Consider the following 26,238-nt stretch of genomic DNA (forward strand, 5'->3'; position numbering starts at 1 on the left):
TGGTAGGCAGCTAACTGTTGCTGCGTGGCCGAGTTTATGCTGACTGGCATTTGAGGCACTAAACCACCAGCTACTGCCATCTGTGCGGCAATAGCAGTTGGCTGGGCCATTGGCATGCCCGGCCTTTGTTGTGCAACCCCGAGCGTCCGGGCCAACAATGGATTTGCTACGACAGCGGCATGTGTTGCGGCATTTCGAGCGACTTGCGCGGCTCCCGGAGCACCTGCCACCCCGGCCATTTGATGCTGATTCCTGCCTTGCATGGCAGCCTGTGTAGAGATCTGGTCAGCCCACTCTCGCTCTCAAGCAGCAGGCTAGGTCTACTCACCCTTCTCTGGGCCTCTGCCTGTTGCGCAGCAAGTGTCCTCGCAATCTTCTCAGTCATCTGCCTGTCGCGTTCGTACCTGGCTCGGGCATAATCTTCTGGCGTCTTGATATTCAGCTTCTGCTGCGTGGCCTCCGTCGACGTTCTCCTGCTCTGATTATTTGTGCTCTGTTGCTGCTTGGCCTTAGCTGCCTCGCGTTTCTTTTCCTGCTTCTTCATCGCATCGATCAAGGCGAAATGCCGCCTATTAGCCCGTCTCTCGACTCGCAGGGGCGTGGTCTGTCGTCGTCGCGGCACAACTGGACCGTTCGGAGCAGCTTGCTGCGAGGCCATCTGGTTGGCCATCGCGATGGCTCTCTGCGCTTGGTCAATGCGCCTCTGGTAAGTCTGGAAGTACTGAGTCCTGGCAACATCGTTGGGGAAGCCCTCCAGCTGAACCCAACGCTCAAAGCATTCCCAATGGGTCCGTCTCTCTTCACCCGAAATGAAAAGGGACTTTGACGAAACATTCTTTGAGATCAAGGACCAGTTGTACGAGTACTCGCGTACTTGCTTTCTGAGCTCCTCATCCTCGGCTGGTGTCCACTGCGACGCGATTCTGGACTCGTAGAAGCTCTGCAAGGGCATCAGCGACTCCGTGGGCGGCCTGAACTGATGGCCTGCGTGGAGCCTGTCTCGCACAAGCTTCATTTCCGGGCGGAATAGAGCCACGTCCGTATTCTCCGGGGGTAGGTCCGGATTCTGAGCTTTGCCGTCTCCAAATACCACCTCATCATCCTCGTCCTGGTCCTCTACTGCGTACTGATAACGGCTCCGCCTCATTTTGATGCCCTCTGATTTGAGCCTCATCTCGCCCTCGACATATTTGCTGAGTGGAAGGGCTGGCCTGCGCCACTGAGCGTCCGGGTCGTACGCAGGACCGGCGATATCAAATTGCGGCAATTTGAGAGGCGCGCCATACATAGGTAATTCCTCCAAGAGTTGTTCGGATGTCGACGACTGCTGAAGACCGAACACAACCTCGTCGTCCTGCAAAGCAAAAATCGCGGAAGGTGCGACTGTCTGAGCGTCCCAATCCCGAGGCTCTTCATCAATGTCCATTTGAGAGTCAGCATCTCCCGAGGGAACAAGGTCGGGCATCGGCGTTGGCAAGGATTCTTCTTCCGGCAGAATTGTTCCGTTCTTGCTTGATGAATGCTCACCGTCAACTGGTGGAATTCTCGCGTTTACCTGTAGAATCTTCCTGTCCTCTTCACTAGATGCCACCCACTCGGCACACGCCTCCGCCAGATTGCGTGCGACAGCCCTCTTCCACTTCCGCTCCTCTCGAAAATCAGTCCTCATCCATTTCATCTCCTGCAACATCAGGTCCCAGTGTGAGGGGGGGCGTGTTGGCTCTGGGCACCGCTTCGGCTGTCTCAGAGACCATTTATCATGCTGCTGGAGGTGGTAAATCCTGCGCAGAACTTTGCAAGCTTGGTTCTCATGGAGCGCGATGCCGCAATCGGGTGTGGAGATTGTCTTGTGCGAAGTGACGAGTAGTTGTTCGGGACTCCTCATCCATTGTGATTGTCTCGTAAACCCATCAAAGAACAGTGGAACGAAATAGTCATCGGTTGGGATACGGTCGGGCCGGGACTGGGATCGACTTGCAACTATCGTCTCGCCGGGTTTCTTCTTCGGTTTCTCGAAGACCACAGTTGGAGTCCTCCTGTGCTTGTGCCCACGCTTCTCGGCCAGAGATCTCGCCCGAAGGACAGAGCTAGCCGGGGCCTGTTCATGCTCATGCTCACGCTCATGCTCATGCTCAGCCGCCTCTTCGATTTGCGAGTCCGGCACATTGTCGGCCAGTGAGGCTTGAGGTACCTGGGACTTCAGGTCGAATCCAGTTCCATTTGTCAAAGGAGTTGATAATGATGCAGAAAATGATGCACCAGGGTCCTGACTGACGGCATCTGCCGGCGCAGCGACGTTGTGAGTCGTGGCGCTACCAGCAAGTTCAAGTGGAGAGGGTCGTCGGGCCTTCTGATGAGCCTCCTCTTGGGCGGGCGAGCCGGTGGCATGACTACTTGACGAAGGACGAGTTGTGGGTGCGTCTTTAGAAGCGGGGCCTGCGCCTGCAGCATTGGAGTCGAGATGCTGGCCAGATGATGGTGCGGAGCCTGCAGGTGCGGCGGATTGAGTGACATCCCCCGTTTCAACAATCGGCGTACTCTCATGGAGACCACTACCCGACGTCGTTGTTTCTGCCGCTTCAGCTTCCTGAGGTGTAGACGCCGGCTGAGCAGCACCCATTTCAGCCCCTCCCCCAGCTTGATTGTGCTCCGGAGCCTGTCCAGATCCTGGGAGGTCGTGACGGTCGTCGTCTACCTTCCTACGTACAGAATCATCGTCATCGCCAGGATACGGTGGCCCCTCGTTGTCAGGACTGGTGTCCGGAGATGCATCTTGCACGGCAGGGGTCGTGGCAGTCTGCGTGGTAGACCCTGGCGAAGACAAGGAGTCTAATGGCCGTGAAGCATCAAGAGGTGGTGGTTTCCTGAGGGAACTCAATCGTGACTGGTCTTCGGGGCGACCAGGTGTCTCGTCCACGTCCATACCATCAGGGCCCGGTTCGTGACTGACACCCTCCGTGTTTTGCCATCGGTGCGCGGCTGTCGACTCCGTCCGCTCCTTCTCCGGCTCAACGAATGCGACCTCTCTGCCAGCTGCACTCGCACGATTCAGCGTGGACGTCCCAGCCAAGTCGGTAGTCGTGGCGGCGATGCTGGGATGGTTTGATGCTCCGTTCGGTAAATCAGGCCCCGTGTTTTGCACAGCAGGAGGAGCAGCCGCGTCAGTGATCTCATAATCGACCCGTGGCGGCTCGGCGATGGGCAGCTTCGTCCCTCCTGGAGTAGCTGCGGTAGGTTTCGTGGTCGCGACGCGCGACTCATCGGGTTCCGGTCGTGCATGCGCATCATGGGATTCCACACTCGGCTGCGCCAGCCCGATGCCATTCTCTTTGACATGGTGCGGGGGCTCCAAAGATGCATCCTGACCCGCCAGCCTTGGGCTCGTACCTCGAGACTGGGGCAGGTAGAAAGGTGGAATCTGTCGCGGGGGCAGGTTGCGCTCGTTAAGATATGGTCCTCTGGTACAATTGATTAGTATAAATGCAAGCCTGCCGGCCGAAAACGCGTGTTGTGCAGACTCATTTGGATAAAGAAAACATACTTTAAGACGGCATTATCATTGAGAAACCGCCACTCCTCTGATGTGGGGATTTCTGCATCATTGGCAGCAGGGTCGAGGAGCGGTAGGTCGTCCCGCTGTGTCGCGACGCAGTAGACCTCGCGAAGCTTCCTCTTTCTCGACGTCCTAATTGAGCTGCACGCGGTCAGAACGACGAAAATGATACCAAAATGATCGCACGGGTTTTCTCTACAAGATGAATGTGGACTTACCCGCATTTTGCTCTCTTTGACTGGATCAGCGCGGAGAAGTCGGTACGCTCGACCTCAGTCATAGCATCGGCGGCGGCGACATCCGTTTTTGAGACAAAACGGAGGTCAAACAACCTTAATGGGATGCAGTGAGATGTCACGAGGATTCAAAATGGATGGAAACAGCAAGGTGGTGCTGTTCCGATTGATCGCGATGTGGTGATGTTGTCGTGTCCTTGATGGGCCTGAGTTTTCAGCGTGCTGCGATGGGTGCAGCGACCTTTGGGGGGGGGTTCAGGTTCAGCGAGTGTCTGGCCCAGTGGGTTTGGTGGTTGAGGCAGTTTAGTGAGGGGGGGGCGTGGGGGGTGGGCAGTTTGGTTGTGCAGTGCAGTCAATCGGATTTAGTGTAAGTGAAAATGGGTGATTGATGAAAGGCGGAGAGAAAGGAATGCGAAAGGCTAAAGAGAGGCACTTGCCGTTTTCCGCTAAGAGCAGCAAACCTGGGGGTGGTTGACTTGACCTGCCTTGAAAGAGGGCAATTTGCCTGCCAGGCGGCCTGGTAGGTGGCTGCAGGGTGCGCATCTCCAAGCTCAGGACGAGAACCAGGTTGGGTTGGGGTGATTGGGGTGGTTTGGCTGGGCACTGGCTGCTGGGACTGCTATTACCGCCGCTGTCACTTGTCTTTTTCTATACCGGGGAACCTGGGGGACGGATGGGTTGGGGGCGATCTGTTGGAACGGGGAGGCATCCTGGAGGATGGGCTCCTCACCAAGAGGGCACTACCCGGCGGTACTGCACGAAATGAGATGCCAGCTTCCCAGATGAAGACAAGGCCGGGGCCTTATCAGAGCGTCTGATTTGTGGTGGTTTCCAGAGTTGTGCTAATCTAGTGGTGGTGCAATTTCTCTTGTGCTTTGCTTAGCGCAGGCCTGCGGGCTTCTCGTCGTCAGTGGCCGTCCAAAATGCAAGAATGAGGAATACTATGTAAATGCACCAGCAATTGCCTGTTGGTTGGTGCAGTGGGTGAGTGGGACGGGAGATGCAGCCCTTATGGTGTCGCTTGTGACGAGAATGGATCATTCCTATGACCAGCAGCCAGCGGCACTACACTTTGTCACAAAGCCAACATCTCAATCAAGAAGTCCACCCCACGGGGAAAGACGGGAATGTGCCGTCAACGTGCCCATCTGAAGCTTGTGGACTGTCCATCCATCCAGTCGGCTCCAATAGACTACTTGTTGCTCGACCAGCGACAGCTAGACCCGGGTGAAAACCGACGGACCCCAACAGAATGGTCGTGGAAGGTTAGCCGCGCAAGCAGTCGTCGTCTAGTTTCTTTCAGGACTGAATGGTCCGGATATCATGCCCCCCACGCTCCACGGGCTTCGTCTTCGTCTTGGCCGCCATTTTCCGCTCGAAACCAGAACATGGCTGCTGGATGCATGCATCGCAAACGCCTGAGGGTCCATGATGACGACTGTCCCGCTCAATGACGGAGCTTGAGGTTTGCCATTCTGTATCGTAATCCGGGTAACAGTTGATATGTTGAAGGCGACTTGCCTCGACTCATGGCAGACGCAAGTGACGATTCGAGGCATGTACCTCGCTGCGATATCCGATCATCCAGTCTGTCTGCAACCCGGCAACGCCCAGAAGAAGAAGACGGGGTTCCTTTGGCAAGCCGCGAAATTCGACGGAAGACCACTTCGGATGGCAGGATCGCGAATATGTGACGTGCAACCCCGATTATCTCCCTGATCAACGTGTGGGAAATCGGGCAGTGTGGCCCGCTACACAAAGAAGTCAAAACCGTACAACCAAATCAATGCGAGGTTGCGGCGTTGCCACTTCTTTCGTGAATGCACGGGCCAGCCGTGCTCACAGTCAACCCAGCCCATCCTGACCGCGCTAATAAGTTCGCCGCAGAAAAACGTCCAACCCTTTTCCCAACATCGCCTCATTTCGAGTTCGACCGCTGACATCCCCGTGCAACAACCGCGCACTTGCTGGAATTTTGACCACAGCTAGCCCTTACATCTACCCAGATGGCCGATCATAACGGATCCCGTATCGCCATCCGATTTGGTGCCTCAAGTTCAAACGCTCCCAAGAACGCTCCTAAGAACGCTCCCAAGAATGCATCGCGCCCCACACCAACGACTGCCCTAGGCAAGCGGTCACGAGGTGGTTTCGACAATGATTCCGATGGCGACGAATCCGAAGAAGAGAGACATGAATCCATCACTCACTTCGGCGCCAACGGGGCTGAGAATGACGATGACGACCAAGAACGAAATCGCCGGGACCGCTCCTCGCCTGGTGGACGACGCCGCAGGAGTCGAAGCAGAAACTCTGTAGAGCGAGCAAGCCGTCCGGATCCACCTCGGTCCAACCAGGATCACGTTGAAGAGGAGGAGCCGTTGCAGTACGGGCTCGTCCTTTCGAAAAAGCCCAACAGGGACGCCGCAAAGGACGACGCCGACAAGGACGACGCCGACATGCCTGCCGTGCCCAAGGATGCCGACGAGGAGGCCATTGCAGCACTGATGGACGCAGGGGGTAAGCGCGCTTCACATCGCACAGAAGATGAAGCCTATCGAGACGCCGCAGCCGATGCACCCGAGGTGGACGACGAGGCTACGTACGATGCATTCCCCGTCGAGGGCTTCGGTGAGGCGCTACTAAAGGGGCAGGGCTGGGACGGCAAAATGCGAGGTCCGAAAGCAAAGGAGGTCAAGAAGCGCCCCAACGGCATCGGCCTGGGGGCCAAGAAGATGACGGTAGAAGAGGACCTCGGCGGCTGGGACAGCAAGGGGAAGCCCTCCGGGAAACGACCCCGGCTTGATGAATATCGAAGCGAGAAGGACAAGGAGCGCAGCAGGCGGGAAGACAGGCACCGCGACAGCTACAAGAACGAACGAGACCGTGACCGAGACCGGGACCGGGACAGGGACAGGGACCGTCCCAGGGACAGACACCGCGACCGCGACCGGGACCGGGATCGCGATCACTACCGACACCGCGACAGAGACAACCGACGATGAGGCTGCGGTAAATTTTTGGCATGCATCAATGGGGGCGCATCGGCTAGACGGACTGTTTTTGAGACAAATCATGACCACAAATCACCAATACGTATGTAGTCCAATTTTGTGCTGTCGCAGTGTGACAGGGACTAAACACACAATCTTAGTCCTTCTGAGACAGCCTCCTCCAGCAAACACCATCTGCCCTCGACTCGGAGATACTGACGCCCATTGAGCTCCGGGTCAAAAAGCTTCAAGCCGGCCGGCTGGTGCCGAACTTTGATCCCGCCCATTTAGGTTGGCCGCGGTCAGATCAAGCATCACGTTTGCACCCAAGCCAGAGCGCTCTCTCTCATTCAAGGCAAGTCTGGAAGTCCGTTCCATTTCATTTCATGACACTACGGTCTTATGTTACGTCTTGCCGTAGGCCTCTCCTACGTGACCTTGAAAACTCACTTCAAGCTACTGGGTTTCTTGTTGGTGGCTTGAGTAGTCGTCCAGGCTAAAATGCCCCCAAAAGACAAAGAGTCGCATGCTTGAAGCCTGTTGGATGCTGGGAGCGATGTCACATCGTGTCATGATCTTCACTTTCTGTGACGCGGAACTTTTAGTACCACTGAGATACATGCCTGCTTGCCTTCTAGGAAGGGATGCTGGGCGAGCATCACCAGACAACGTCTTTGCGAGCTCGAAGCTGCAGATCCAAGCGCCGAACAACGGTCGTTGCTCATCCGTGGACATCGACGGTATTCTCCCTGACCATGCTACCCTGCACTCCCTTTTCCGTGATTTCACCTATACTCGCTTCGCTCATCTCTGGCGCTAGAAAACCGACAGATTCGAGTCGGAGATACACCGTGATGGAGTGAATCTGCATATTCCCCTCCATGGGGCACGTTGTCTACTGTCCACGGCCCTTACGCTGGTGGCAGCTATTGCCTATCCATCGCGGAACGGAAGCTTCCAACACTATTGAATCAATAATTCGATTTGGCCGCGACGACGACAGTCACAGCCCGAACTTTCTTTTGCTATTTGCTTTTGCCGGGGCTCTTCCGCAGGATGTGGTGGTCGTGGTCGGCGATAGTGCCGGGCAAAGCTAGGGTTTCGTTCTGCATGGTGATGGAGCTTGAAGTTGCCCTTATTTTAGAGTGTTCTTCCAGAACACCCACTAGCATCGATCAATTCAGTAATGTTGGTCTGTTGGCTCAGCGCACGGCCTAGACGTGCGTCTAGGCGAGGTCCACCTTGCTTCGCGTCTCGAGAAGCAGACCGACTGGGAATTCTCGTCCATCTGCATGTTGAATGCCGCAATAAGGAGTATGTTCATCGGGGAAGCAGCCGCCTGCTTGTCGCTACATCCTCACTGCTTTTGTTTCAATGAGTATACGGGGCACATACGCAACAACCAAAGGCGCTCCAGATTCATGCTGTGATGCGTGCAGGATGGTAATATTGTGTGTCTCTTGGGGGGGGGGGGGCGGGTCCCAGACCACGCAACCTTGGACTTCACCCATTGTCATTGAAACAAATGGTCGTGGTTAGCGTATATCTCTTCTATGATCATGAATTTACTGAGGGCAACACAGTGATCGTGCTCTACCGATGCGACAATGGCTTGAACGCAGCCAGAAGCAGTCAATGTTAGAAGACGAATATTCAAAGGAGCTCATCTGCCAATCTTTCAACGCCACAGTTCAATCAGGTAATATTTTGGCAGTGACAAATCTGATTCAGCGTGCTCGGCTATCCCTCAGCACACGTCAAATTTCTACCCCTCCGCTTCCATTCGAAGACAAGAACCTGCGTAGAGTCTAGATTCGCGGAATCCCCCCGGGTCCTGGCTTGCAAGACACGTGAGAGAAGGGGAGACGTCAAGAGTTTGGCGCACTTGTGGCTGTGGCGGCGCCTTTCCGCTGACGACATCCGCAAAGACGGACTTGATGTCGAAGAAGATGGCTGACGGGCCCGCCTCGTATGGCGGTGCTGCTCTCGGTGCTGGCGACGAGGGACCAGAAACGCCACCATTCGCAAATTTGACCATATCACGAGGTATAGTGAGCCAGACTTCCGACACTGCGGGCTGAGATATCCGGACTGTCTACCACCAGGGACTCTGGCTCGGCCCCTGGACGTCCGCTGGCGCTCGACACCACCTGATCAGGTGCCCTTGCTAATCCGACGACTTCACGTTACGGAAGGCGAAGATAACTGCAGTCGGCGGTAGAAGCCGAGACACTTGCCATGCCGTACCCGGAGGCCCAGCCTCAGAGTCCCTTATCTCAAGGTTTACGGCTACCATCGAACATCTCCGGCCTTCGAGACAGGAGTTTTCTAGAGCTCAGCCGGCTCATACAAGCAAGAGTGTCTCTCCCTGCCGCGGATCAGCCACCTGTGTCGCGTCGAGACGCAGGGATCCAGCCATGCCGTGGCCCATGTGTGTGCTCTCGAAGGCGTCGAGAACTTGCCAGAAGGGGACGCTGTGCGCCCCGGGCTTGCTTGAGCCGAACGTCTTGTGACTGAGAAGCAATGGAAGCCCCGGCAAGCCACATTGGCGCACAGCCTCTGTTCGCTCACACGCGGAGGATCACAGCCTCGTGCCCCCGTAGAAGGGGTGGCCACTTGTGAACGGCCGGGGAAACCGGGCCAAGTCCCCCCCCAGGGGAGACAATCTGGATACAAGAGGCGGGAATCCGAGACAAGGGCCGCATGCGCACTGCCGTCATTTGACGCCCCCGGGATAGGCTGCGATGTTTTGCGGTGAAGAGGTCTGTCTGTAGTGCATTGGGTCTCGGTCTCGGTAGGAGGTGGTCGAACCCTGGCAAGTGATAGGTGCTGTGCCGTGGAGAAATGGCAAATTTCTCGTGATCACGGGTATAGTTCGGACAGCAGCTTGTGCTGTCGTACGACGTACGAGATGGGAGAAAAAGGAAAAAATTCACGAGATTATAGACGCAATGCGCAGCAGCAGCAAGCAGCAAGCAGGACGTTACTGCCTGGCACAACATAGATAGCATGGGCATGACATGGCATAGCAGCGCACTTGCATCGCATGTACCCCGTACGCCCGTCTGTCTGTACGCCCGTCTGTACTCGGTACGTGCGCACATTTGCGAAATGCGCGTCCCAAGACCCGCCGTCATCGTCGTTCAACGTCGCCCCGTCGTTGGTGTCGATCAAATCATTGAGCCGCTTCTGTCTCATCAAAGTCCAGCCCAGGCCTACTGTATTCGGGTGAGCCGCGGGCGCGAATGCAGAGGGTATGACTTGCAGCGGCAAACGCCTGCTGCGCATCAAAAAGGCGGGTGGGTGGTGGAGACGGCACCCATGAATCGGTGTGGACACCGTCAGACCGTTCACCAACGGGGCCTTGGGCGGCGGGCTCCATTGGTCACCCAGGGATGCTCCTGTCACGCTTGCCGGTGCATCCCCGGGGCCACCAAGAGGGCGGGCGGCCAGGGACCGGTGTTCCGCGTGGTGTTCCCCGGGCCTCGACAAAGCAAAATCACGGTGGTGAGTGGACGGGCCTGGCGGGGAGGCGCACACACTCTGACACTTCGTATCTACACTATGTATAGGAGCTGGGTATCGTCATGCCCTCACCCTCCCCACACCCCGCGCCGCGGCAGGGTAGGGGGTGGAGACGAAGAAGGAAAAAAACAATCAAAAGTCCAGACCTTTTTTGCTCGAGCCGCTGAGCCGCGGTGATTGTGTGCGGTCTGTCTTGCAGGGCAGCTTACACCTCACACCCTCCACGGGTGAGATATGGACCCCCTTTCAGGCGAGCTGCAGCCTGCAGCCACTAGTTAGTTGACTGTCATGGCCGTGTGGGAGCAAGGAGAGGGAGGGAGGGGGACCCCCATATCCGTAGGGTACGCCGTACGCGATGGATAAAAGCAGTACGCCGTAAACGCATATGTCCTGGCCGTCACAGGCCACCCACGCAGCAGGGCAGCAGGGCAGCAGGGCAGCATGTTTGTACAGAGTACTGGTCTGCAGCATGCCGCTGCCGCATGTCCCCGGCCCACCATCACCACCGCCCTCCTCCTTTTTCTCACGTCGCACAAGGGCCCGAGGTATCTGGTTGTATATGCCACCTCGAGCGACTTCGGCGCGCCTTGTCATGTCCCGTCCCACCACTGTACAACCCAGAAAAGCAGAGCTCCACCGGGAGGGTTGGGCCTGCTGCAGCAACCCTTTTTTGACGCCATCCCCCGGTAGTGCCACGTACCAGGTTGACGGGAGGAGACATCTGCCATACAGAGGGCCTGGGCCCTACGTCAACAAGCATAGCCGGGGCAGGACAGGCGAGACACGTGTAGCCGATGCGGCGCAGGACGGCATTATCCAGAGGGACGTGTAGGGCAAGGAGTTTTGCTGGAGGGTAGGTCAAGACACGGCCGGCATGGGCAGCATCTCGCGAGAGACTGCAGGTGGTGTGGTCGTGATGCTTGATGGTGGGTGTCACTCAGAGCACCGTACCATACCGTGCCTGACTCTCTGACTTTCCCCCCTCGCTACCCTACATCCCTCCCATTCCCTTGCCCGCGGCTTGTTGTGTGTGCGTGTGTGCGTGTGTGCGTGTGTGTGTGTGCGACTGGGCAAGAACAGGCGGGATGGGATCGATCGTGGAGGTGCGGTTCAGTGGATCGTGGCGCCGCGCTCATGCGGTGCGACCAAACCCGGGCGCCGGGCCCGTTAGATGCTTGATGTGACAGCACACAGTCTCGACACCCTCTTCTGTGGCCTCCGTATGTATGTCAGATCAGACTATGCACTGTAGGGGGGCCCAATCGTAAATTCTGAGCTGTCCCTGTGTTTGCTCTGGTGGGTCTGTGGCTTGCGTGGTCCGATTGCGTGTGGAAGGTGATGCAGAACATACATGGCATTTCCATGTATGTGATAACTGTCGTCATTTTCAAGAGCGGGAGTGTGGATAAGGAGGCTAGAGGCGAGATCTCAGGCGACAGGTCATGGTGATAGAGGAACCTAGCTGGCCAGCACCGCACTGAGGCCTTGGCTGCTGCTTTTGGGAGCCCCGTCTTCGCTTCTGTTGGATCTTCTGGGTGCTAGTCGAAGAGAGGGTCTCCTCTACAGTTCTGGCTGGATATGGCCACCAGCAGGTGTTATAGAATCGAATCCCTGATATTGCCAAATTCGTGTGTTGAGGTCAAGGGTCGAGTTGCAGGACGAGTGCCTGGCATGGTTCTAGACTGGCCCAGAGCATCACGATCCTATGTGCCGAACCCAACTCTAAACAGACAGGCCCCTATGCCCCTGTCTGTAAGCAGACAATGACGAGTTCCTGCTTTAGTCGGGTCTGGTACCAAAAGAAGGCGCCTTGGTAGCATCGGTAGTGGTGTCTGCGGTGTCTGCTCCTTGTCATCCGGGAGCCAGCAGGAGGCAGCAGGAGGCAGCTGGAGGCAGCTGGAGGCAGTCCACCTTTCCCCGGGCTTGGTCCTTTCTGTAGTCAACCAGCCTGGCTGCCGGCTGCCTGGCAGCATCACCGGTCCTCCTTGACGATAACAAAGCCTCCTTGCTGCCCAATTTTCCATGGTATACCAATAGCTTGCCGGATACAGTATGACTTGACACCGAACTTGGTCAGCACCAGTGGAAACACATGCACCCACACACACAACCACACGAGCACACCCACCCATTGACTTCGTCCACCCGAGTGCAAACATGGCAAGCAGCCAGTCATCCACCACCACTCCTGGGACACCCAAACCTTACATGGCCAATGGTTTTGGGAGCCTCCTGTGTCTTCACATGCCTGCCTCGATGCTGATGGCTCTCCCTCCTGCTGCTGCTGCTGCTGCACTGAAGCCGAGCCGCGATCACCCGCACTTGACTGGCCGTCACAGCACCAGAAGCCATACACCCAGTGGCCGGCTCATTAGGCACAGGCACATCAGGAGACATGCCACAGGTGAGCTGCCCAAGACCACTCACTGCTGGCTGGGAGGGGCCCTTGATCCACACCCGGGCAGCCTTAAACCTTCAGCTCCCCTTCCACACGGTCTGGCTGTCTCCCCTGTTATTGCATGGGCAAGTTCTCTAGTCTCGGCACCTTCCCTCTTACCAACTTCGGGCTCCTGCTGCTGCGAGCCATAGTCTCTCAGAGGCAGACACGTCTCCGCCCTGCAGCACATGGGCTTGTCAACCACGTTTCTGAACCCAGAGTCCTGTCTGCAGGGCTGACTGCCAGCCACAGAAGAGGGATAGAGGGCGGACAACATGCTCTCGACACCTTTGGGAGGGCCGGCAGCATCCCATCCGAGGACCACGAGCCCCCATCATTGGCAAGAAAAAGCAAAGCAAAGCCAAAAGCAGCCACAAAAGCAGGTGAGGCTACATGGCCAGCCAGCAAGCAGGCATGGATGACTGCTTCCTATCTGGCCACCGCATCAACATGCCAACCCAGCCTGCCAGCACGCGGGCGCCGCTTCGAGCCGGGCCTAGCAATGCACGCACGTATCGCTGGATTTGACGGTCCGCTCCAGGTCAGCTTTGTCCTTGGCCAGGGGTCGACCTCGCCCGTGATGAGTATGATGATGATGATGATGATGATGCTGACCCGGGAACCGGTGCAGGTGGAACGCCCGTTTCGGCATCGACCAGGCCCGTATTTGGAACGGCTGTATCCGCTGCAGCAGTCGTGGCCCGACCGGAAGGCTCGATACACTGCAGTCACCGCCACGTCGAATGAGACACCGAGGAGACGCCATGGCGACTGGGAAAAGGCATCACAGGGGTGGTTGCGGGAGAGGCTGATACTCCCGAGGCCGACAAGCGTGGACTACGAGCAAAAGGACCGCATCGTAGGCTCAGGGCGTGGGGGGTTTGGTGGCCAGACCGGCGGCTGTCCCAGCGTGACAGCGTGACATGAGAATGCCTGATCGGGAGCCCCAGGTTTTCCCCGGACGACCAGCAGCAGCTTCCCGGTGGCGTACTGTGGTACCAGTCTTCTGCCTCAGCCTTTTGTGCAACGACGACAGGCGAATAGCCCGTCTCGCATGTGGCTGTTGTTGCCGGTCACAAACTCTATGTACGGGGCCAGGCTTGCCAGGATCTCGACATGCCGTGACACCAATGGGCTGGGTCCCAAGTCGAGAGCCTTTGTCGGCCGGCAGGCAAAAGGCCGACCTGTGGGAGAGTGGGAGAGAGGTGATGATAAGATCATGGGTCATGTCGTATACATGGCGGCAGCATACCGAGGTGGCAATCGAGACTCGGTGAAGAGAGCTGCAGCTACCCAAGGCTGCCGCTGGCAGCTCTCAGTCCAGCCCGGCAGCCCGGCGGGGTGGCAGGCGGTCGCTCGCTTTCGTTGGCGGCTCGACGAGCCTGGGCTGCCTGCTGCGCGCTGCTGCGCGCGTCCTCGTCGACTGCGATGGTCGACATGAGCCCGCCCTTGCAACGGCCAATCCAGCAGAATGCCGTCGACAAGCGTGTCATTCGACGGCGTCTCCCAGGTGCTGCCGCAGCATGACACAAGAGCCGAGCTAACAAGCTGCAGTGCAAGGCAGGGCAAGGCAAGGCAGGAAGGACGAAGGGCGGATACAAGAGGCTCTACTGAGCACTTAGTCTCGTGCTTACATGGCGGCTTACATACCTTCCCTTGGGGTATCAAGCGGCCATCGGTAGGCACGGGTGGGGTCTTTCTTGGCCATCCGGAGACGATGGGCTCGAAATGGGCTCGAATGGGCTCAGGCCGTCTGCAACGGCGGCCAGCACATCGGTAGTTCTAGGGATAATGCACCGCGGCGTTGGCTCACGGAAAGTCCCCACCGCCTTCACACCGGTCTTTTAGCTCCGTCCACTTGTCGTGCCTCGATCGCGGCGGCTGTCCAGCTCCTTGGAGCGGGTAACGAGACCGGACGGGCCGCGCAGAAGGTTTCTGCGAAGTCGTATTTTGTTTGGTTGTGCTCGGTTGATGTTCGGTGCGACCGACAGGATCTGCGAGCAGACGACAACAAGACAAGCAGGGCCAAAATCCCACCACGTAGGCGGAGCAGCAAGAGGGCGTTGACTAGGACGCTCACACGCTCACACGCTCACACGCTCACTCTCTCACGCAATCATTCGCATGTACATACACACACGTACACACACATACACACACATACACACACACAAAACAAGCGCTGCCCGCTTGTCGCCGGCATAGGCGAGGCATGGCTATCGTTGTCGCGGGTTGCTCAGCCACCCGCTGCTGCGGTTGTCTCTGCTGCCATCGCCGTCGCCATTGTTACGTTCGGCTGGGGATGGTCTCAGCTGGATCGCAGATGACTGGGTGATGATCAATGCCAGTCCGTCACAAGGACCCCGGTGACGTGAGGGGCCCAGCCGATGTCAGGCCGATGTCAGGATGCGTGTGATGGCTGGATGGATGTGTGTCTCGGATGCTGTGAGAAACGGTTCAAGAGGACAGGTGGAAGGGTGGCCCCCCTTATTGAGCTTGATCCAACACTACTGCTGTATGGTCTACATTTCAGCACCGGCGGCACCTGGCAAGAAAGTGGAGAGCCACATACCTGGGTAGCGGGCCAGTCGTGTGGAATCCCGAGCCTCCATCCCAGCCGGCACGGCTACTACTTAGGATCGAACCCGATCAGCACACGACCACATCTGACAAGGTCCCTCTCTGTCAGTTCTGTGTGTGTGTGTCTCGCTCGACTGCCACAAGGAGAAACGCGGGGGACCCCATAACAGCAGCAACACAAGGGCATGGGCATGGGCATGGGCATGAGCATAGACAATGTGACAGATCTATGGCCTTGTCGTCGCGCACAAACGAGCTGTCACGAGGGGCGACCGTCTCAGTCAGTCAGCAGCAACCTCGCGGCGTGGAGCTATCCGTACACAGTAGCTTGCCATGCGCTATGCGTGGTTCTCGACTGCCCTGCCAAGACCCGAGGGCCGGTTTGGTGGTCTGGTACGGGTACGGGTACAGTGCTGCATCTGTGCTACTGTGGCCTGTCTATCTGCCTAATAAGGTGCCGGCTCCAGGGCTGCCGGGCCATGGCCGCCGTGGGGACTGGGTTTGGGCAACCTAAATCAACGACTAGTTGGGCTACGACGATCTCCCCGGGCTGCCCGGGCCTGCTGGGGCCTGCCCGACTGGCATTAGTCCAAAGTCTAACAGCAATTGCTGGGTATGGCAGCGAGTGTGTGTCGTCCTTTTCGGCCGCGGTGGTGGCTTGCATATTCGGCGAGGCGAGGCGAGGGGCGCTATGCCGCATTCGAGAAGCCTCTGGGGCCGGCCTGCCTGCCTGCACACCTGTCTCCCTCGCAGCGGCTGTTGGACGACTGGGGCCGGGGCTACTGTAGGATTGTGGGACTGCCCTGCCCTGCCCTGCCCTGCCCATCATCGCCCACGCCTGCAAGAGACCTCGGGAGGGAGGGAGAGTGTGTGTGTGTGAGAGAGGCGGGACCCCAGGCCCCAGGGCCCCAGCCCAGCGGCTGGCTTGATGAGTGGACATGCTACGCTGCTACACTACTACACTGCCAGTAGCACGCTGCTGCGTCTGTCTGCGTCTGCGGGAGGGAGCCCCCCCCCTCCACCCTCCAGGGCCTCCACCATGCCAGCCTGCCAGCCTGCCAGCCTGCCAGCCTGCCCACACCCCTCCCCGTCTCTCGTCCAGTCTCGAGGCCCTCCTGCAGTGTGGCAGGTCTGGCAGCCCTAGTCCCCGACCCCTGCGTGGCCAAACCTACCTACTAGGCCTCCCAGACCTCCCCACCATCAGCTGCGCCCTCCTTTCGGCGGCTCCACTCGGCTGCATGCCGGGCCCAAGGGCAGATACCTCCACCGACAACGACTGGCGACGGATCAAGGCGAGGCGCTGGCCTAGGCTTTTGGGCCTTTGGGCCTTTGGGTCTTTGGGCTCACGAACACATCAACGAACGAGCAAGCGAGCCACAGGCAGCACAAACGAGCGGGTGACGGAGATGACAGGCGACACATGACAGGCTTGGAACCCACCCAGGAAGGGGTCAGCCAGGTGCCAACGTCAGTCGCCGTGCCGGTTCGGGGGGAACTGCTGCCCTAGCTGTCCGCTGGGCCGCGTCTAGAGGTCTTAGTACTACAACGGCACAACGGCTACCCAAGGACTAGCCGTCGCCGGTGGTTTTATCAAGCCATCCTGAGGCTTGCCCGTGCAGCTGTAGCCCTTAGCCCTCCCACACGGCCAGACCTGTGATTGCCCAGGACGGCAGCACGGCCAGAAACGCGCAAGTGGATCGGGGTCCCTCCCGCCGGTCTGGCCCTGCTCTGGCCCTGCTCTGGCTGTCGGCGGGTGCATGAACTGGTGAGCATTGGTGAACAGTCCAAGACAGGAGGAGCGTTCGTTGTTGGTCCTTCAGACCACAGTGTGTGTGCGCCTTGCCATATCCCAGCTGTACCTTCATTCTTCTCGGAAGGTGGCCTGCCTTGGCTGCCATAAAGATACGTCCATCCATCAACCCGTCGATCCAGCCAGCAGGAAGGAAACAAGCAAGGCAGGAGAGAGAGAGAGAGTCACGTAGCCCGCATCCGCGAGAGTCAAGCAGGAAGAAGCCAGGCCTGCTCCGTCCTATCCTGTGTCTGCAGGTAGCTTCCTGCACGTTCGCCCATCACATCCCAGGCGGTGAAGGTCAAGGGCTGCGAGCCGTTTGGCTGCTTCAAACATTTCATCCGACACCCACAGCTTGCGCATGCATACCGTGAGACGCGCTCAACTTCAGACCGGACTGCACAGATCTATCAATACCCATTGTCCGTCCGCTGCCCCCAACCTCCCTGCAACGCCCTACGCACATACCTGAGGATACCAAGACTACCCAGCAAACTTCCCGGCGAGAATCATGACAGTTGTGTCTCGACCCGCCATCCGAATCGTCCTGTAACTCTTCCTCTACCCCAAGCCCGGCCCGCCTGGTGCCATACAAAGAAAGTTTCCCACGCCCTCTCTCACTGCCCTCTCACGGTACCTTTCTACCGCACCACAGTTTTACGTCGACACTGAGTTCAACTCCCGCACCGGACTGCAGCACCCCAAACCTGCAGAAAACACTACGCCTGCAAGTCCTGAAGCCAATCGACAACCCTTGCTTGTCCACCGAGCATCTGGTCCAGCAGTCCCGCACCACCAGCCCGAGGCAGAGGAGGGTGCTGTGTACGGGGTACGTCCCCGTTGTATCCGGTACCTTGAGGCCCTGCATCGCCTGATTGACGGCAGTGTACAGATCACATCCGCGAGCCGTTCCCAGATGTTGCCCACCGACCCACCCTCGACTTCCATGCGCTGTACCTTCTGGGACAATTGACCTTCGAGCAACCCTGCAGCCCGTCAAACCTTTGCCTCATTCGGCTCGACATCCACTCGAGTCCAGACCGTCCACCTTACCCAAGCGGCAAGCCTCTCCCCTGGTAACCTCCATTTCATCATTCGTTTCGCCATCTTTTTTCTGTTGTTGTTTTCCTTCCCTCGCAGGTCTGTCTCTGGCTTTCATTTTCCCTCCGCCTGCCATTGCCCGCGGATAAAGCTCCTGCCTGTCCCCGGTGAGCTCCCAAGCCGGTCTCAGCCAGTTCCTCCACCCCGTCCCTCGTCACCCGAGTCAACCAAGCAGCCGGGTATTTGCCACCGGGTTGCTAGTCTTGTCACCTGCCGGTCTGCGCGCCCCACCGTTCGGCCATACTCTGCAACTGGCGTTTGGACGGATCCTGGCCGCCCATTGACACGAGATCAGGGTCCCAAAGACCTCCTCATCGCCACATGTCTCGGTCTCCCATGTGGTGACGTGTTTCCCCGAATCTGTAAGTTGGGCTGGCTGCCCTTAAACCTTCCGCCCCTCCCGGCGCAGACATGCACCTCGGTCCTAACCCACTCCTTTCGCAGTCAAAATGGCTCGGGAGGTCGCAATGGGCCACTCGGGCTACACGGTGGCAGAACGTAGCCTCGTGAGGGCCGAAGTTGCCTACCCATTCCTTCTCCTACTGTCTTACGGAATAGCTTTCGCCCTGCATAGTGTCATCGCGTCGCGGAGGCAGGAGGACGTCGAGAAGCCCTCGGTGACTGGGCCAGGGGGCAAACCACTACCACTTACGAGAATAAAGGTTGAAAAGTCCGGGTCACGGGCTGCACCCTCGCAGGAATTCTCCAGAATATCGCACCTGGGTTTCAAGGCAGCAACCGCGGCTGTGACCCTCACATTCCTTGCACATGCGATCCACGTCGTTCTGCAGTGTGTTGCGGCTCAGTGGGAGGACGTACAGCAGTATTGCAACGACGAGCTACTCGTGAGCTCCTCCCCCGAGAGCCCCGGCGTCTTCTCGTGCTAATCTTGCTTCGCAGGTGTACATCAAAGGCGGTGCCTTCTTTTGGGGTTACATTGGGTTTTCACTGGTCAGCGCGAAGAAGGACACTCCTAACCCCATCCACCTCTCGGTATGGTGCATCGGCCTGTCTTTCGACCTCGTCATACTCGCCGCCCTCCAGGCCGTGTACCGCAACAGACTCGATGACCTACGATACGCCGAGGCCCCCGCCAAGCTCGCTCTACGTGCGGCCCAATTGCCGGCCGATTCGGGATTCCTCGCAATCCTCGTCGTTCGCATTTCTCTCTTGTTGGGGCAGGTCATATTATACAGTTCTCTCCGTGGCCACCTCCCAAGCCTCTGGAATTACTGGGCCCCCAAGGCTAAAGACGACACTTATACGGCCCCACACCTGAACGGTCACGCCACAATCCTCGAGAACGGTCATGCCCACACGAATGGTTATGCTAACGGCCACACCATCCCTATTGGTGAGACGACTCCGCTCTTAAATGGCCACGGAACAGCTCTGGAAGCTGAAAATGCCCCCACCACCAACGGGCTTCCTAACGGGAATGGAACGACGTACCGATCGACTAGGCGACGGACAAGCGAGGCTAGACGTCCTAATGGCATCGCTAAAAGCTCCCGCCAAAAGCAGACCGAGTTTGCCTTCTACCGACCCGACAAGTTGCCACATCGGTCCTGGTGGGAGTATGTGCGAGGCTACCACGTGTTTTTCCCGTATCTATGGCCCGCAAAGAAGGTGAAGCTCCAGCTTCTAGTACTGCTCTGCTTCATACTTGTCATCCTGCAGAGAGCCATCAACGTCATGGTCCCTCTCCAGCTAGGCGTCCTTATCGAAGCTTTAACGGGTGCAGCAAAAGAGGGAACCATCGACATGCCATGGAAAGAGCTCTTCATATTCCTGGGGCTCAAGTTCATGCAGGGGCCTTCAGCCGTGCTGGGTTCGCTGAGATCGATGCTGTGGATCCCAGTCACACAACACTCGTACATTTCGCTGCAGACCGCAGCGTTCGAGCATGTTCACGCTCTGTCCCTGGACTTTCACCTCGGGAAACGTACTGGCGAGCTCTTGTCAGCACTTAACAAGGGTGGCTCCGTCAACCAATTCCTCGAGCAGACGACATTCCAGGTCGCGCCAATGCTGATGGATCTGTTCATCGCCATCGCCTTCTTCTGGATCCAGTTCGGCCCCTTGTACGCACTATGGGCGACGATCATCACCTTCTCCTACCTAGTCCTGACCATAAGGATGGCATCGACTAGGGCTGATCAGAGACGGGACATGGTCAATGCCGATAGGGAGGAAGAGGCTGTGAAGAACGACTCAATTACCGCATACGAGACCGTCAAGTACTTCAATGCCGAAGCCTTCGAGTTCCAGCGTTACAGAGGTGCTATCACAACCTTCCAGAACGCCGAGGCCAGGGTCACTTTCGGTATGAACCTGATGAACATGTGCCAAACGGTGGTATTTATCAGCGGCATGCTCATTGTCATGGCGATTGCCGCCTACGAGGTTGTACTAGGGCGTCGCAAGATCTCGGAGTTCGTCCTGATCATGACGTACCTGAACCAGCTTCAGGGCCCGCTCAACTTCTTCGGGTCCTTCTATCGCACGGTTCAGCAGGCAATGATCTCTGGAGAGCGGCTCTTGGAGTTGTTTAAGATCCAGCCTAACATGGTCGACAAGCCTGGCGCCCCGCCGTTGAAGGACTGCCAGGGCCACATCCGATGGAACCATGTCGACTTTGACTATGCTAACAGCCCAGCCTTGACTGACCTGTCATTCGAGTGTAAGCCCGGCACTACGACAGCGTTCGTCGGCGAATCTGGTGGTGGAAAGTCGACCATCTTCCGTCTGATGTTCCGCTACTACAACTGCAAGTCGGGCAGCATCGAGATCGACGGTCACAACGTCAAGGACGTGACAATAGACTCTGTCCGCCGATCCATAGGAGTGGTTCCGCAGGACACGATTCTGTTCAACGACACCGTCATGTACAACCTGAAGTATGCGAACCAGGATTGCACTGATGAGGAGGTCTACGAGGCGTGTCGCGCTGCCAGCATCCACGACAGAATCATGTCGTTCTCGGACGGGTATCAAACCAAGGTCGGAGACCGAGGGATGCGACTAAGCGGTGGTGAGAAGCAACGCGTCGCCATAGCCCGCACCATCCTCAAGAAGCCGCGGATTATCATGCTCGATGAAGCTACATCGGCTCTGGACTCGGAAACCGAACAGCAGATCCAGCACAAATTGTTCAAGAACAAGGAGCTTGGGGAGGGCAAGACCTTGCTCATAATCGCGTAAGTGCCTCATTTTCTCACCCCGGTGGAAGGTGGTATGACACCGTGCTAACTCAAGCAGACATCGCCTCTCGACTATCACCCATGCCGAGCAGATCCTCGTTCTTCATAGGGGCAGAATCGTGGAACGTGGCACACATGCGGAGCTGCTCGAGAGGGACGGTCGCTACTCTGCCATGTGGAACAAGCAAGCCAAAGCAGAGATAGCCGCCAAAGCCGCCCATCTCGCCAAGGAGCAGGCCAAGAAGGCGATGAGAGAGGCCCGCCTGGCAGGCAAAGACAGTAGCGATGAACATTCAGACGACGGTGGCGATAGCATGGTTTCCTCGATGCACATCCCAACCGCGCCCACGACTCCGGCTGTCGAGCTGGCAGGGCTGCACATGACCGCCCACCACACCTGACAGAAACCATTGACGCGCAGTACCTTCGACACCTAGGCCCTGTACAAACGACGACACTACATAATAGACCGCTCGCTGCCCACAGCTCCTACCCGGCACGCGGTTGAACATTCCCTTTTGACTGTCATCTTCAATGCATCGGCGGAGTTGGCGGCATACACATCATCATCAAAAGAGTCCCAGCATAGAGGCTCGCGGAGTTTAGGAGACTACAGGAAGGGAAAGGAACGGCTTTGCTAATGTTTTGATTGTGTTCTTTCATTGTTGCTCTTGCGGACTTCCGGAATTACGAGGCGAACGGACCTCAAAACAGCATGCGATACGGAGTTTTTCTTTTTGCTTTATCTTTTGACGAACAACGCGAATCAGGCCACAGGCCGTACCTAGGTAGGAAGAAGGAAGGAAGGAAGGACATTGGGCGTCCCACTCATAATACCACTCAACCGGGACTGGAAAGGAGGATCATAACGTCCACTACTCTTGTCTTTTTTTGTTCTTCTCTTAACTCCCCACCTTTTATACAAGAGAAGAAGGCATTGTTGCCGTTTGCTCTTTCCCACCAGTCTGCGGGTCTCATAGATTTTATCTTGCTAGGGGCCCCCCAGAAAACGAGATTTGACCGCAGCAAGCAGCCCTTACGAGATCATGAATGGCTTTTAACGATCGATATCAATGCCACTGCGGTGCAGGAATCATTCCCTTTTTCCCTCGGGTTTTTTTCTCTCTTCCTTTTTTTTTTTTTGGCACGACAGCAACGCAGACACACAAACGCACATTAAAAATGTATCTTTTCGGTTCTTTTGGCACGCCACCCACCCCTTGGTTCTTGTCACTGTCCACCACGAATACCCTGTTTCATGTGTGTACTGAACCACAGAACTTGAGCACAGCACAGCACGGAGCGTAGCGCAGCACAGCACACAGCATATAGCATTCAGCTTAGCGGACTACCTACCTACCACCCTACTACTACTACCTGCCAGTGTGCCTCTCTGCTATGGAGGCGAATTGCGCGCGGGCATACATGCGGGCATACATAGCATGGACAGATTACACCTGTTACTTTTCAACTTGCATTGTTTTGATGATGTCTGTGTACGTGATGTGATGTGAAGTGACGACCGAGGGAGGTTCCCTGGCTCTCGACAGCTGGCCTCTCACGTAATTAGCTATCGGCGGTGGATGTGGCTGGGGCGTATGTACGCATGACTTGGTAGAGAAACCGAGGAAGCTTTGGGGGGAATCAATTGCCTTCCCGGTTGGGAGGGGGTAGGTAGTATCCATAATGTGACTGATGGGGAAAGGGAGGTTGAGTTTGCATTTAGACGTTGTGTTCTTCCCACCACGAGGGCGCGCGACAGAGGGCTGAGAGAGCAAAGGCGCGCGCGCTGTCGTGGATGGGATGGGAACAGGAACGGAACGCCCTACATCCACTGCGCGCTGTGCGACCCATTGATACGGCGGGAGGAAGGAAAGGAAGATTGGGGGTATAGGGGGGGGGGAAGTAGTGGGAGTTAACAAGAAGTGTCGCAGGAATCAATCCTCCGCGGGGAAGAAGGTTTAAGTTGTGATTAAACTCGGATATGCTGCTAAACCGGCACAGACGCGGACGCTCATACATACACACACATAACACCCACCACACACCGGGAGCACGGCTTTTCGCGCGGGCGCGCGCTCGTTCGCTCGCTCACTTCTCTCTGTTCCTCTCTCTTCCTTCCCCTTCCTCCCGCCACGAATGCACCGCAGAAGTCAAATGTAGAAGGACAAAAAAGGCCCCAGGGCTGATGGCTGGGGAGGCGCGAGACGATTCTCGTCGAAAACCCCCGCTTCACCTATCCCTCCCGTTCCTTTCTTTTTCCTGTCACTCGTCATTGATAAGTACAGACAGTACCGGACCATGCCTGGGCACCATGGCATCAATTCTTGAGAAACCGCAGCCGGCTGCCAAAACGTCCCCTGAGCAGTATTAAGCCGGCCAGTGTCATTAAGCAACCGTGTCTGTCCCTGCTTCCATCATACATGGAGTCTGATATCAGCGGAAGACACCTTGCTCTCTCTCTCTTGTCGATGTATCGAAACCACCTTGGGCCCCTTTCTGGACCCCACGAAGCCCCCCATGCAATGATGCTGTAGCGACAGTAGAGGAATAAAGCCACACAATTTAAAACGAATGAATGCCCCATTGCCAACCCTTCCCTGAACCTCCAATCAGTCGGGTGGGGGGGGGCAAGCCAACGCCGTTACACCACCGCAATGCTTTTTGTTTGTTTGGTCTTTCATAATATATCCTTCGTCGTCATATTTGTCGGAGATTTCTCTTGTTCCTCATCGTCGCAGTTGCTCATGACCAACCGACCCACCGCCCGATCGTCACCTGTCTTCTTTTGAAAAATCCGCGTGGTGTCGCCCCAATACCCCCCTGGGAACCGACACCACGATACCGACCAAACGCCAGTTGTGAGTGGAAAAAGTACAAATACGTATTCCGTTTGGCTGCGAGCCTGAAGAAGGGCATATAGCGAATGGATGGTATTAAAAAGCTGGCGTGGGATATACAATTCAGCGGGGCTGAAGCGAAAGGGAGACGGCGAGTGTGAAGGCTGAAATCGGCCTGATCACCTCTTCTTGGGGGTGCCGTTAGCCTCGACGGCAACCTCGGCTATGCCATTGAGAGCGTGGCCGTTGCCGTTGGCGAGAAGAGGAGCCTTCTCGTTCTCGTCCAGGGTGTTGGGCTCGTCCTCCTCGTCTTCGCTGCGGTCGTCGGCGACGATATCAAGGAAGACAACGCGGTAGGCGATGCGAATGATGAAGAACAGCCAGAAGAGATTGAGGGCCTGGAGGGCTGCCAGCAGGCTGAAGCTGATGTACTGGCTGATCCAGCACTTGTACTGCTCCTCAGCCCAGTCGAGCTCGAATGGGCCGATGGTCTGGAACTCGGTGAAGATGGACCAGAGGATGCGTAGGTTAAGGTAGTGACGCAGGTAGATCCACATGCACATGAAGAGCCCGAAGTAGGGCGCCACAAGGGGGTGGTCGATGTAGTTGAGGGACTTTGAGGTCTAGAGCGGATTACGGGTCAGTACGATTTCTCAACGGAGACGGCAGGGTGTCTGTCGGGCACGAGCAGACTGTGTTGGGATGGGCATCAACTTACGGCGAGGAAAAAGTCGCTGATATCATGGGTGATGTAGACGGCCAGTCCCATGTAGGTGAAGTGGAAGCGGTAGCTGAGGCCAATGAGGGCCAGGCTGACGATGTGGTGGCCGACAAGCTCCTTGTAGTCCTTGCGCGGCTTCTCCATGCCCAGGACGAGGACGATGGCCTGCTGGGCCCAGTATGCGGCCTGGAACAGGTAGTAGAACTTAAAGATGGCCTCGTGGGTCTTGTGAGGGAAGTTGGCGTACATGCCGGCGGTGTTGAAGTACCAGACCGGGGTGCGGCTCATGACATACATGCCCCAGGGGCCGGTGAAGGCGAAGTAGACGGCGGTGTACATCTGCTCCATGAAGCGGGCCTGCTTGCCCTTGTTGTTGATGCCGCCATAGCGGGCCAGGGGCCGGAGCATCTCCTGCATGATGAACTCGCGGGTGAAGGACAGGACGATGATGTAGAAGGAGACAAAGGCGATGTCCCAGAGGCCCTTCCCATACTGGGCAGGGGTGCCCTCGTCGGCGTCGGCGGCAAGGGGCAACTTGTAGCTGAGGAAGATGAAGCGGTGGATCGGGTTTGACTCTGAGGGGTTGATGGCGTACAGGCTCAGGAAGATGGCGATCAGGACGGCGGGCAGGACACAGGTGTGCTTGATGGCATAGTTGGTGGCCCTCTGCGCCAAGCTGCGTGCCTTGCGCCGCTTGGACTGGCGTTTCGAGGAGCCGGCGATGCCGTCTCTGGAGTCGGATTTCTGGAGGGCGCAAGAGGTCAAGAGTCAGCAGCCTGCGACATGCCGTGGAGGCTGGAGGGTTGGTATTTTGCTTCTTACCCTGGCCTGCTGGCCACTGACGGCGTGCATGTGAGCAAAGGAGGTGCCCAAGGAGGGAGCGCCAGTGTCGCCGCGCAGCTCGCCGAGCTGGCTAGACTTCCTCCGGCGTACAGCGCTTCCATTGGTGTCTCGTGAAGACGAGTGCTGGTCGTTGGCGGTGTTGAGGAGAGGGAATGGTTCGGAGCCCGTCATGTTGGGCAGGTGGGAGGGCCGCGCCAAAGTTGTGTGTGTGTGTGTGTGTGTGGTTTTGTGTGTTTCTGCGATGTGGTGGTGATTGGCACGAGGGCAAGTGGTGACTGACGGTTGGGAGTGTCGAGTGGGAGACCAGTGGTAGGTACACCGCAGGAGAAAAACGAATTGGTTGGGGTCGCGAGTCGGGTCGAGGGCCGAGGTCGAGTATCGAAGGATCGTGGGTCTTTGGTCGTGGGTCGTGGGTCG

General features: G+C 57.2%; 5 protein-coding genes across 5 annotated transcripts; 3 read left to right on the forward strand and 2 right to left on the reverse strand.

Moving 5' to 3' along the window:
• Positions 1–166: 166 nt before the first annotated feature.
• KVR01_008558 (uncharacterized protein) lies at positions 167–3,833 on the reverse strand (the record flags this gene model as incomplete). Its single annotated transcript, XM_044785303.1, has 4 exons — positions 167–256; positions 329–3,458; positions 3,542–3,685; positions 3,772–3,833. The coding sequence occupies 4 exons, from the start codon at positions 3,831–3,833 to the stop codon at positions 167–169; spliced, it is 3,426 nt and encodes a 1,141-aa protein (XP_044642325.1).
• Positions 3,834–4,099: 266 nt separating this feature from the next.
• Positions 4,100–8,171, forward strand: KVR01_008807 (uncharacterized protein). Its single transcript, XM_044787798.1, has 2 exons — positions 4,100–6,885; positions 6,944–8,171. Exon 1 carries the CDS (start codon positions 5,796–5,798, stop codon positions 6,792–6,794), a length of 999 nt encoding a protein of 332 aa, XP_044642574.1. The 5' UTR covers positions 4,100–5,795; the 3' UTR covers positions 6,795–6,885; positions 6,944–8,171.
• A 3,943-nt stretch (positions 8,172–12,114) lies between these two features.
• On the forward strand, positions 12,115–15,501 carry KVR01_008573 (uncharacterized protein). Its single transcript, XM_044788175.1, has 2 exons — positions 12,115–13,285; positions 13,376–15,501. Exons 1-2 carry the CDS (start codon positions 12,827–12,829, stop codon positions 13,664–13,666), a joined length of 750 nt encoding a protein of 249 aa, XP_044642340.1. The 5' UTR covers positions 12,115–12,826; the 3' UTR covers positions 13,667–15,501.
• Positions 15,502–17,306: 1,805 nt separating this feature from the next.
• On the forward strand, positions 17,307–22,892 carry KVR01_008556 (uncharacterized protein). Its single transcript, XM_044791830.1, has 5 exons — positions 17,307–17,942; positions 17,999–18,576; positions 18,659–19,059; positions 19,115–21,414; positions 21,476–22,892. The coding sequence occupies exons 3-5, from the start codon at positions 18,664–18,666 to the stop codon at positions 21,816–21,818; spliced, it is 3,039 nt and encodes a 1,012-aa protein (XP_044642323.1). The 5' UTR covers positions 17,307–17,942; positions 17,999–18,576; positions 18,659–18,663; the 3' UTR covers positions 21,819–22,892.
• A 1,544-nt stretch (positions 22,893–24,436) lies between these two features.
• Positions 24,437–25,992, reverse strand: KVR01_008522 (uncharacterized protein; the record flags this gene model as incomplete). The annotated part of the gene is made up of 3 exons (XM_044793078.1): positions 24,437–24,880; positions 24,976–25,722; positions 25,801–25,992. The coding sequence occupies 3 exons, from the start codon at positions 25,990–25,992 to the stop codon at positions 24,437–24,439; spliced, it is 1,383 nt and encodes a 460-aa protein (XP_044642289.1).
• Positions 25,993–26,238: the final 246 nt, after the last annotated feature.

This window comes from Diaporthe batatas (assembly GCF_019321695.1).
Source record: "Diaporthe batatas strain CRI 302-4 chromosome Unknown Contig00010, whole genome shotgun sequence".
Classification (NCBI taxonomy): domain Eukaryota; kingdom Fungi; phylum Ascomycota; class Sordariomycetes; order Diaporthales; family Diaporthaceae; genus Diaporthe; species Diaporthe batatas.